At 48.1% G+C, this 12242-nt stretch overlaps 1 protein-coding gene across 1 annotated transcript in view; it reads right to left on the minus strand.

Annotated features, from left to right (window-relative positions):
• Positions 1-1963: 1963 nt before the first annotated feature.
• The window catches only part of PDZRN3 (PDZ domain containing ring finger 3), a 252182-nt gene continuing 241903 nt past the window's right edge, over positions 1964-12242 (minus strand). Inside the window, exons 6-10 of the mRNA XM_045992155.1 lie at positions 9203-9301; positions 7996-8058; positions 6309-6410; positions 5000-5116; positions 1964-4408 (exon numbers count right to left, since the gene is read on the minus strand). Coding sequence (XP_045848111.1) covers positions 2837-4408; positions 5000-5116; positions 6309-6410; positions 7996-8058; positions 9203-9301 — 1953 coding nt within the window. The 3' untranslated portion in view covers positions 1964-2836. The remainder of the gene's footprint in view (positions 4409-4999; positions 5117-6308; positions 6411-7995; positions 8059-9202; positions 9302-12242) is intronic.

The following is a 12242-nucleotide window of genomic DNA, read 5'->3' on the forward strand; positions in this document are numbered from 1 at the left end:
GAGGAGAGTTCTTGGCTTCCATCAGATTCTTCTCTGGGTCAAGGAAATCAGAGTATTAGCAGCTGAGGCAGGAGGGGGCCTGTCAGTTACAGTGGAAGTTCTGTTTACACAGGAGCCAGGGTTTCACACCCATGAGAACAAAAGTTGTAAATTGTCTCTTGTCACCATTACCCAGGAAAATCCCTCCATGCACCCCCCGGCTCGGAAATGTCTGCACCGAGAGGCACTTGGGAGCTCAGACTCACTGAAGAAATGGCAGATTCATGTCTCCTGGCTTATGCTCACTCCAGAGCATCCACTGGTGAAATGTGTTTATTTTTTGGTTGAGGGCACATGGTCACGGGCATCTGAGCAAACTGGATATGACGGCTACCTCTCCCCTGTGGCCGTGGCATTAAGAGCAGTGGGAATGGGAGGTGGGCTCTGAATTCAGATCCCCGTTTGTTTATTGAATGAGCTACGTTTGTCTCCCTGAGCCTCTTGCTGGTGGATAAAGTGATGATTTCTGGGGTGTCTTCCAGAATTTCTTCTCGGAGCTGATTTGCCAAATTGGATTTGGAAACTTCTTCTCACATTGCAAATTATGACCCAGTGTATTTATATGATAAAAGTGATTTAAAATATAAGTTGTAATTGTAGGATCTAGAATTGGATTTAAATGTATGCTGCTTCCCATTTCCCTGCACTTTTTCATTAAGTGGCGCTGGCTGACCCCTCATTTGGAGGCAGGTGGGGAGCTCTGGTGAGAAGGTCCTCAGCTCGACTCTCATGGCACATGACGGCTGAGGCTAGAGCTCTTTGTTCCTGTGGCTACATACATACCTCTGACTTCCGTGAGAACACAGAAGGGGAGGAAAGTGATTTCCCCACGGAAACCCACATACGTCCATGTGTCTCGCAGCCATGTTTGAAACATGAAAGCAGCTTTGTGAAACATGAGCGAAAAAGGCTGTGAGGCAAGAGCGCTACAGATGAGCTTCTTTTGGGAACCGAGGGCCACTTCTGCTGGTGGGTGAACTTGGAGAATATTGGAAAACCATGGCCCTGTTAGTCCACCTTTTGTCTTTGGAGGGCTGATGAGAGTAATGTAGCAGATTTAATTGTCTTTGTAGTGCCTGGTCTGGAAGAGGGAATGAACAGACATCTTATACACTTAGTGTCTTACCTTCACTAAATTATTGTAAATGTGACTAAGAGTTAGCTTCAAGATTTTAGCCGCCAAGGAGGAATTTTGGTTGGAGGAGCATAGAGGGGAGTTATCTGTGAGATATCTAACCAGCTAGTCACTTTAATAAATTTTTAGTCAGATCAGTGTGTAAACTAGATGTCTGACAACATGGCAAATGAAATGGACTCCCTTCCTAATCCTATCTTTGTGTTTTCGGTAGGTCTTACAGTTGCAATTGATGTCAACACTATAACCAGGGAACCATTTGTAGTAAATTCATTATTTAAGATCCATCATCTTTTTGTGGCTCAGTGCTTGGGATTCTGGAAGTTATCAGTTTTAAAAACCTGCTCCCGTTGGTGACCTAGGTTATTCTGTGAAAATATGAGATAGTTTGTAGAAATGGGAAGTTGGGTCTAGCCACCCAGAGTTGTTTTATCGGCAAGCATTAAATGGCTGCAATAAACCAGAGAGATTTCATTGTAAATGTGACCCTGATTGATGAACTTGCTCCTTCTCATTCTTGCTTACAGGGTAACCAGGCCAGGCTTGAGGCTTTCTGCAAGACAGCAGTCAGAATGTAGGATTCAATGGTGAGTTTGATTCCCTATTCTTAACTGACAGACATTCGTTTTAGGTCTGTCTTTGGGTTTTGAACAGAATGAAGGTACTGGATGATTTGAAAGAGTAAATATTCGCAAGGTAATAGATAATGGGAGAAAAAAAAGAAATACTGCGAAAGGCTTTTATTTTATAAGCACCACTGCAAAAAATGAGGAATCACTTCAAAACATATCAAATAGAAAATAATTTATTTTAACTTCATTTTACTTAGTGTTTGTAACTAATCATGATTTCATGAGCTTGCTTGTAAAACTCTGTCCCTTCAAATCTACAAAGCAAAGGTTTACTACAATGAGCACTTAAAATTCCACAAACCACCTCCATCCACAACTTTCCTGTACATGCAAATTCTTCCATCGGGCTGCAATATTTGCAAACATGCTTTAAACTTCCATAAAGCTGCATGATATTTTGCTTTCTGGTAAAACCTTTACGCTCTTGGGAACTTTCACCAGGAAAAAAAAAAATGTTTAAATGTGTATCCCAACTCTAAACACTGCTGGTTTGGTTATGTGTATTAAATCCTAAACCACACAGTTTGGGAGTTTTAAGTTGAAGCCTTGACCTAAATTATATATTAATGGTCACTCATATGAAACACATTTAACAAAGTAACATTATAAAATAGGGTTCTGTTAAAAATACACACTGGCGGTTGTTTTTGTTTTCGGCGGAAAAAAAAAGCGTGTTTAACTTTTTTATATGAATATAGTTTAAACAAATTATTCTGTGAAAGTATGCTTAATAAAAGATCTTTTTGAAATTTAAACACTTTATGTAAAAGGTAGCAAGTAAAAAAGTACAATTGCTATCTGAAAAAAGCTCTGCTTGTTACCATTGCCTTCCAAGACAGTTAAGGGTGGTTTTTCTCCGCTTAAAATAGAGCTGTCGACACCCAGAGTGAGTTGCAGCGTTGGCCAGTCGTGACTATAAACAGGATGACCGTATTTATCTTATATACAAAAACTTGCCGCATTGAACGAGGCAGGAATTTCTACCCCAACGGTAGCGTTCTCTCGTATGTACACCCCACGGGAGGGACAATTATACAGTCGTCACGGACAAGAAGGAATTGTATACTCTCGTGCCATCCGGGGACTTTGTGCCGTGGGTTAAGAGTTCTTGGATTGTCATCCAATTGTCAAAGATCTTTTTGTTCCTCTTCTTCATCATCTTTTTGTGGCTCAGTTCAAGGATGTTCATCTCCTTCCTGTCGTCGGCGGCCTGCTGCTCCTTCAGGCAGTCGAGCCGGCTCTGCATCATGAACTCGCGCCGGCGCCGCTGCTCCTTGGCCTTCACCACGTGTTGCTTGCGCTCCTCTTTGCTCCAGTAGCGGCCCAGCTTCAGCTCGCTCACCGCGTCGTCGTCGGTGGTCATGCCGCTGCGCTCCTCGCGGATCTTGAGCGCGCGCTCCCGCAGCAGGCGGTCGCGCACCGGCCGCTTGGTGATGTAGCGCGTGCCGTCGCTGCGGACCTTGACCTTCCACTCCATGCGGGCCTCGGCCGCGCCGGCGGCCGAGTGCAGGTCCTTGCACATGCTCACCAGGCTCATCTGGCTCTGCGCGTACTCCACGGCGGACTTCTGCTGGATCAGCTGCATGTAGCTCTGGTAGTGCTGCGCGTGCGCCGGGATGTGTGCGTGTTTGTAGGGCGAGTGCGGGAAGGGCGGCAGATAGGAGCCGCCCAACTTGGTGTTCGGGCCTGGGCTGCCGCCATCGTCGCTGGGCCTCCGCTCCCTGCTCTCCGGGGCCGGGCTGGGCTCCAGCTCTCGGGGAGGCGGCGGGCTGTAGCTGGCGCCGCCCACTTCCGGATCTTCGGTGATGGAGAGCAGGTTCCTGGGGCACGGCCCATAGGCCTCCGCGCTCCCCGCGGCCCCCTCGCCGCCCGCGCAGCTGCCGCCCTCTGCCACTCTCCTCAGGGAGTTGTCGGGGGACATTTCCAAGGTGAGCGGGGTGCTGCGGCAGCTCTCGCCTGTGTTGTAGGCACTCGAACTGTCCTTGTCAGATTTCTCGGGGAGCTCGGTGATATCCGACAGCTCGTGGCGGCGGACGTCCACGCTGGTGTTGTAGTTGCGGAAGCCGCTGTGGTGCAGCATCCACGACTCGCGGTACTGCTCGCGGAGCTGCTGCATCTTGTGCGCCCGCACGATGCTCAGGCACTCCAGCTCGATGCTGCGCAGCTCCTCGTTCAGCAGCTCCAGCTCCTTGTCCACGCTCTCGGGGTCGCTCTTGCTGGCGTCAAGGGGGCTGCTGGCGTAGTACAGGCTGTAAGGGCTGCTGCTCTTGGCCTGGCACTTGAGCTCCAGGAGCTCCCGGAAGCGCTCGCACTCGTCCACGGGGATGCCCAGGTAGTCAGCATCGGCGCAGTCGGCCGACAGGAAGGACTCGTTGCTGAAGGGCAGGTCGCCGCTGCCCAGGGTGTCCTGGCTGCACGTGAGCTTCCTCTGCCCGGCCAGCGGGGTGGACGAGGCGGTGGCGTCGTCGCCGTTGTTCTCCTGCTCGGAGCTCTCGTCGTTGCGTGTGCTCTCGTCGGTGCGTCCCACGCCGCTGTCCTTCTCGTGCTGGTTGGACAGGATGGTGGCTGTATCGGTGGTCCCCCCGTCTTCTTCGTGCTTCTTCTGGAACAAGAACAAACGGCCACGGTGAGGGAGTTGCGGACCACAGTGGCCACGTGCCCTGCAGGACAAGGGCTGCCTGTCAGGGCAGACTCTACGGCTCTAAGGCTGAGAGGCCGCAGATGCTCTCCGTACCTGGCCATTAGGCAGACCCACCCGGGCTAAACACCTGCCCTGTTCCTCCTCAGTTCTCCCAGCTGTAAGACGAAGGTATTAGTCGCCTTAGCTCAGTGAATGATCCTAGCCACGCTGGTACCCAATGCATGGGGAGCAGGAGGCACAGAGGGCCTTACCACTCAGCAGTGCGTTTTTAGGACCCTGACCCCGGAGGTGGCACAGAAGGGGGCTACAGAGCTCTAAGAAGCTCAGGCTACACTGACGGAATTGTTGTAGTTTTGAAAACATGAATTCATGCTTCCTAATGTGTGTTAAAGCTGGCCCAGGTGTTTTCCAAGCAGATAGCTCGTCAGCTGGACCTCAGCATGACTACTGCGCTTTCTTTCAGAGCCCGGTCCCACTCCCTGGGTGGGGGAGGATACCGGCTTGGGCTGTGCTGGTGTGCAGAGAAGGCACGGGGGAGGGGAGGGGAGTCACCTGCTGCAGCACACCGGCGGTGAACTGCATGGCCTGATGGTGCTGCTCCTCCAGCATGTCCATGTGCAGCTGGTCCAGGAAATCGTTGCGGTCATCGTCCATCCAGCCCTCGTCCAGCTGCAGAGAGAGAGCAGCCCACACAGGCCTCAACCAGGATTCCTTCTGCTTTCATTTTATTTACTTTTTTTAAAGAAAGGACATTAACTTGGGGGGAAAGACTTCTTAGGCTCTCTCTGGGAGGCCTGAAAATGCAGTGTGCCCGTTGTTTGGCCTCCCTTCTTGGTCAAGAGCCCTTCCGCCCTAGGAAAGTCTCTGCTGGCCACGGCTGTCTTTTCTCCAGGGGACGCTCCTGCATCCACGGGGGCTACTTTCAGGGAAGGAGGCCATCTGGGAGGGGTCCGGACAGCTAGCCCTGCCCCCGCCCCGCTGGCTGGCCCAGCACGGGTTTAGCAAGCCCTGAAGACAAACTATTTGCAGTGCTGGAAGAGTTCCTTTTGGCACAGGACGTGGTTCTGCTAACTGCCTGTCTGGGGCCGGACCCCTCGCTTTGATCACGCCCACATCTTCCTAGAGCAGACTACTTAGGGGTCCGAGAGCTTAGAGCCTCGGGGTCGGATGTGGCCTGCTGCCCGTGGACTGTCTGTGGCCACTTCTGTGCTACTGTAGCAGAGTCAAGTGATGGCACCAGAGGCTATATGGCCCCCCAAAGCCAGACGTTGAGAAAAGGTTTTCTGAGCCATGGTGCTTTCATATTTTAAAATTAAAAATTTGAATTTCATGTTTGAGAGGTACGTGGTGATGATTGAATATACATCAACATAGGTAATTCCTAGAGTCAAGCTCATTAACAGAGCATTTCCTCACAGAGGAAAATTTGTGTGCATGTGTGTGTGATGAGAGCACCTGAGATTTACTCTCATCACAGATTTAGCAGCAATGCACTATTATTAGCCACAGCCACTGTGCTGTTCCTTCCCTCCACTCTGCAGCTGGAGATGAGGTCCGCACTGACCCTGGCTGGAACACCTGTCAGGCTTTGGGAATGCCAACATCCAGTTGGTCATGACCATTCCTACGCTGATGAGCCTGCGGGGCCTGCAGTGTGATGTCAGGCTGGGTGTCAGCACCCTCCTGAAACAGTTAAGACATAAAATAGACTGTAGGTCATTTCAAGTGAAGACTTTTCCAGGGTGTACAAAGTGCCTTCAAATTCAGACCCAATACTTGGGCAGTGGTCTACAGTGCCGCGGACTTGGGTTTTTGGTTGTAGCAACACAGACCCAGCTTCTCATACAGGAAGCGGACCCACCTGGAGTTCAGGCCTTGCAATCAGCAAGGAAAAGTTCTTGTTTTCTTCACTGGTTAGGAGAGCCACAGCCTCTTCGCGGTTCTGTACCTCTATTCCATTAATCTTAAAAAAAAAAAAAAAAAGGTGAGGAGGCAACGGAGGGGTGGACAATAGTATAATGAAATCATAACAAAATCATTCTATACTGTCCAGGCCTCCGTGTGTCACACCGTCACAGCTGGAGCAGAGAACTTGGAGCTTGCAAAGAATGCTCATTTTCCGAAGGAAAGGCCTTGCTCAGACTGGTCTATCAGTCAGCCGTGACAGGTGTACAAGGCAACTAATGTGGAAACTATGTGAACATAAGTGGCTGAGACTCCAGAAGGCAGACTGAGAAAAATCACCATGTTGTGAAGAGGGAACATCTGAGCAATTTAATCAGACATAATACTCAGGCAGGAACATAAAGGGAATATACTAAAGCATTATTACAGGCATTTTCAGATAATAGGGGAGAAAAAGCAGCAGCAGGTCTCATGTGACCATTATGGAAGTTGAGGGCAAACAAGGAAATGGCATTATACGTGGTGGTCTGTGTGCCCAGTTTGTCACTTGAACTTTGTTAGTTGGGACAGAAAGTCTAGTGGGAGGGATTCTCACAAATTGCTCCAGGGCACAGAGCAATGGTCTCAAGAGCAGGGAGGGGACCCTTCCTTCCAACTCAGGCCAGTGAACCAAGAGGCAACAGAGGGGGTGACCCCTACTGGTTGGGGTGAATGAACCCAGTGACCCCCTCGAGGTAGGCGGGGCCATGTCTGGAACCCAGGACTTCCGTGCCCCGTAGTAAAAGCTAAAGGAAAAGGACAGCATCCCCATGTGGCAGGACTGCGGATGAGCCAGAGCATTTAGGAATGAAGGTATGGGTTACTCCACCAGCAAATGGTCGTTAAGCAGCTGCGGCTGGGGTTGAAATCTGGGGAAGTGCAGACGAAGCAGTGGAAAAAGGGAAGATAAATGACTCACAGTGCAGAAAGTCATGGCAGATACAAACACAGTGGAACACAAATGGGAAGATAGGAACGAGGGGAGGTAGAAGCTAAGCCTTGTGGGACACGATCTCCATTTCTGGGAGATTAAAGAAGACTGTAGCTGAAACAAGCAGTCTCATTTGGACTCCAAAGAGCAACAGGGCTTCAGGTAAAGAAACTATCCTCAGAAGCCCTTCTAAATGTCAAGTCATGAAATTTAAACAGCTTCCCCATCAATTTTACTAAATTTGCCAAAGATGTTCCTATTTTAAGGACAAGACCAAACTTGACATTCATGGTCCAAAATAACTCCTTCAGAGAGATAAAAAATGAGAATTATTCTGGTTCACAAGTTGCAGACTATTGGCTTGACTTGGGCCCTGGCGGTGCTGCGCTGGGCCCTGCAGAGAGAATGGAAGGCAATGAGGTGCGTCTTCTGTAAGGTGCTGGGGCAGCTCTGTCCAATTGTCCTAGGCCTCACCACTCCCTGGTGCGTGTCACTTTGCAGGGTCTTTGCTTCGCTCATTAATTTAACTTCTGGCCTCCCTGTACGTCTGACTTGGTGATCCTTGATCTTTAACGTCTTCTGCATTTTCAACCCTAAAGCCATTATCATCAACCATAAAATGTGCTCGTCAGGGACAGGCAGGGGATGAGCCTCCAGTAGAAGGCTGACCTACCTGGATAATGCGGTCTCCTTCTCGGATGCGCCCATCCTTGGCTGCAATGCTGTTAGGGTCGATCTGAAACACACACGGACAGGTCAGCACAGAGTGGACACTGAAGACACATAAGAGAATAAACAGCAGACTTCTCAAAGGCTGTCTGACACGAAGTCCTGCTTATCCCTATTTTTGTTTTGCAGAGAAATAAACAAGACTTGGTGTCATGCAAAGAGAAGCAAACATGGATTGATCCTTTTCCAAGCCCTTTCTTCGGCTGGCACTTGGATCCCTGCATGGCCTCCCTGTGACAGGGCAGTGTGCACAGACCCTGCTGACCTAAGGGATGGAGAGGCACAGCTCACGTTCATCGCAGGCACAGAAACGAAAACCAAAGTGTGATGCAGAACAAGGTAAACCGGACCCCACGCCCATGCTGCTGAGCGACCATACCTTGATTATTTTCCTAAATGGTTCCATTTTGGAAAGTAACTTTAAAAATGAAATATAATTGAGACAAGTGGGATGAAGTATGGGGAAAATCCCCCCAAATTCAGGAATGGTGGACCATATTAAGCTTGGTGAATAAAGGACAGCCAAAGGAATAACTATTAAGCCTAGTAAATACATCGCTTGGCTCATCCCACAGAGCGAGGTTTCATGTCCTGACAAAACTGAGTGTCTGTGCTCGTGTGGATGGGAGGCTCGGGTTAAGTGTCTATGTTGTAATCACACCACATTGTCTTCTCTAAGAAGATCACAATAGCTTCCATCTCTGTCCTTTGCAGACACATTTAACTTACATGAATGCAGTGATATACACAGTCAACGAAAAGGAAAAAGATAAAGAAATACTTTAAAAAGCATAAATGATTCCATTCACCATCCCATTCAATGGACATGAGAAGGGAAATGTGAATTGCTGTCCCCTCGGGGTTGAACACACAAAACCGTGTAAACGGCTCCATTTTATGGCCTATTTGCAGGCTTCTCAAATGGAATTTCGCCTTATGTGCTGACTGACATTTGAACTTAACCCCCATGTAAAGATGTAACTTCATGGACTGTGTGATGAAGGGGAGAAAGGCATTTGGGTCTTTCTAGAGCCCTGTCAATGAGCCAGAGTGAAGGCTGGTTGACATGTAATAGGAAAAAACCCAATAAAGCAAAACCCAAATATCTCCTCTGGTCTTGGGATGAACTTATGAACGCTCAGCCTTCGTACCTCACTTATGTAAATCCCAAGGTCATCTTCATCATCTGTCCGGTAGCACACGGTGAGGCCCAGCTTGTCCTGGCTGTTCATTCTGTAGAGATCCACTTCCTAGACAAAGGAAAGGCGACTGCAGTGAGCCTCCAGCAGGCAGGGAGAGCTGGGCGGGGTCAAATGCTTTAAAAATATTTTGTTTCAATGATGAACTGGATTTCTTTGTATTTGACTGTATAGAGTGGTTAACTTACAAAACAAAAAGTGATTATGGACACAGGATCAATGCCCACGGCATTTCTGACCTTTCAGTCAATATAAAGTCATTTTGAAAATAGTTATTTTATTGATCCCCCAAAAGAAAAATTACCTATATTTCACTCAGTGTCAAGACTTCTGGGGTTGGGCTTTTAAAAAGCATTCTTTCAATGTCTGCCACAAACGAGACTATTTCCATACCCCAAACCATCCAGCCATTTCAGTACAAATGTTTCCAATGTGTTCGGTTAGATTATTTCACGTTGCGTTCCCTTAATATTCACAGTAATAGAACTTGCAAACAGATTACACATAAATTGATCCAAGAAAGGAGGGTAACGTGATAGTGTGCAATTAATGCTTTCCACAACAGCTGTGATATTTACAGTCGAGAAATTAGTTTCAGCTGCTATTACTGCAAATTAAATAAGATAAAAGCAAAGTGAGCCCAAATGCGAGACACATGAGCACAAGGAACGCCACTGTATTTGCCAATTAGTTGTGTGGCAGAATGAAGTCAGAACTCTGAAAATTGCTGGAGTCTTGGGAGGAAGTTCTGGGTTTTCTGAAAGTATCAACCAGCCAAGTTGCCCTCTCTACCATACTGGCAACAGCCCCTGCGAGATTCTGTAGCGCTAAGCTGAGGCCTGTCTGAAGGGCTGCCTGAGAAGGTCTCCAGCAGGTCTCTCCATCTGGTTTTCACGTTTCCTGCTCACCAACTGGGAGGGGGGAGGTGCTGAGAGAATGGGTCTCCGAAACCACGGTCTCTGGGGACCACTTCCTCTCTCCACAGTATTCTTGGTGGGTGGTAAGGAGGCAGTTGTCCTTGTGGGGAAGCTCAAAGCAGTTACTTCCTGAACCCTCCCCTGTGAAAGGCAGGGTCCCAACACCGTGGACACTTTCAAGGTGGAGAAACAGCAGGCGCAAATATCCTGGGCCAAATGCCAAAGCCCTGTGTGCAAAGAGGAGAGAGGTGGGCTGAGCACAGCCAGGCATGAGGCCAGACCAGGTCAGGAGGACCCCATGAGAAGCCCAGATCTTACTTCTCCATTGTGGGAACCCATGAAAAAGATTTAAGTGAGGACTGCCCTGATGGGACAGACTCCTTTCGGCAGTCTTTCTGGCAGATGTATGGAGAGTAACGTGGTGGTGACGGGGCTATGAAGACAGGAAGACCTGTGTTCAGATCCCAAAGCTACCTTTTCTGGCACCTCCGTCATGGGCCTGTGGCTCTATCTAAGCCTGCCTCTTCACTAGGCAAGGCCATTCTGCTGCCTCAGGCTGGGGGAAGACTCAGTGAGGTAAGGCACGTGGACAGCTTCAGCACAGTGCTCAGCCCAGAGTTAATAGGAAACAGTAATAAAATAATTACTGCAGGTATGTTTACCTGCCTCAAGTCCCAGCACTTGCGGGTAGCAGAGGGGTTATATCTCATGTGCCCCTTCCCCAATAAGGTAACTTTGTTTTCTGAACATTGATATGTTAATTAATTCACTGACTTCCTAATTATAGCTTTAGCAATATGGCAAATTTTCATTAAACGAAATCCCAGTAATTTCTGATACTTTAGTTGGATGGAAATTTATTTCCTCCTGTTTTGAGAAATGGACTGAGCAGCACAGTAATGGAGGAAGCAGGACTTTGAAGGTCACGTGTAACTACAAGGGCCGATTCTTTCCAAATAGTTTGGAGTAACCCATTTGCATACCTCATATAATATTATCAGTTACACACCCTCCTCTTAACGTTTCAAACACAAGCCCACATCTCTGTCTCAGAGTACACTTCCTTTGGGTCTGGGTAGAAGGAAAGACTTTCTCCATTTTGGCCCCTCTCACAGTTAGTGTGAGTCAGTGGAATTTCATGATGGTTTGTTTGGGTCCAACTGCACAACTATAGCCAAATGCTGCCACCAAGCCCTGTGCTATCATGGAGGACGCCACATGGTTCGGGAACGGGTCCACGGGCAACCAAAGCAGAGAGAGGGAGAGAACAGCAAAGGTTGGAGGAAGAAAAATGAGAAAGACAATAAATGCTGTGACAGCCCTTTTAACAGAAGTACAAATGGTGATAGGATTTACAGCTTTTTTCTGAGCAACTGGCCACCAACGTGAGTTTCTAAGCGTAAAAGATTTCAAAGTTCCACTGGGCTTTATTCTAGTACCCAGAGTGAGTTTCCAAGTGTGGTTTTAAGGAATAAGTGCAGAAACTGAGGGAAGGGTTTAGAAACTACTAGAGCATTTGGATATTGTCCTAATACCCAAGAACAGAATGAGCAAGCTTGGCTTCCTGACTGAAGTGTGTGTTGGTTCAGGTACTCCTGGCTCAAGTGGCAAAGTTTGTACAGGACAAGCTATATAGCGTGCCACATGGGAGAACCACCTGTCAGTGCCACACTGAAGCTGGCTGGTCCTCCTGGTTTTTCGGTATAGACCGTCTGAGAAGCACAGCTCTCCCACGCACTTCTAGAAGTGAGGGCTCCATCTGAAAACCTACGAAAGTGAAAAGTCTGGAAATCGTTGTCTTGGAAAAGAACAGCATAATGTACTAGGATTATTCAAGTCAGAAAAAGGAAGGCTCGTAAAGAACAGGATAGCTGAAGGTCTGCTACATAAAAAAGGATTACATTCATTTGGCTTGGTTTCCAAAATGCAGACAGTCTGCTGTCTCAAGTGTTGGGTAAATGATTAAAAAAACAAAAAAAAAAAAAACAACAAAAAAAACCTAGCTTGAACAGCATTTCTACTCTATTTTTTGGTCAGGATTTTGACTGACAGATAGTTGGAGAACTATGAAGCTA

The sequence above is a fragment of the Meles meles genome, chromosome 20 (genome assembly GCF_922984935.1).
Source record: "Meles meles chromosome 20, mMelMel3.1 paternal haplotype, whole genome shotgun sequence".
In the NCBI taxonomy this organism is placed as follows: Eukaryota; Metazoa; Chordata; class Mammalia; order Carnivora; family Mustelidae; genus Meles; species Meles meles.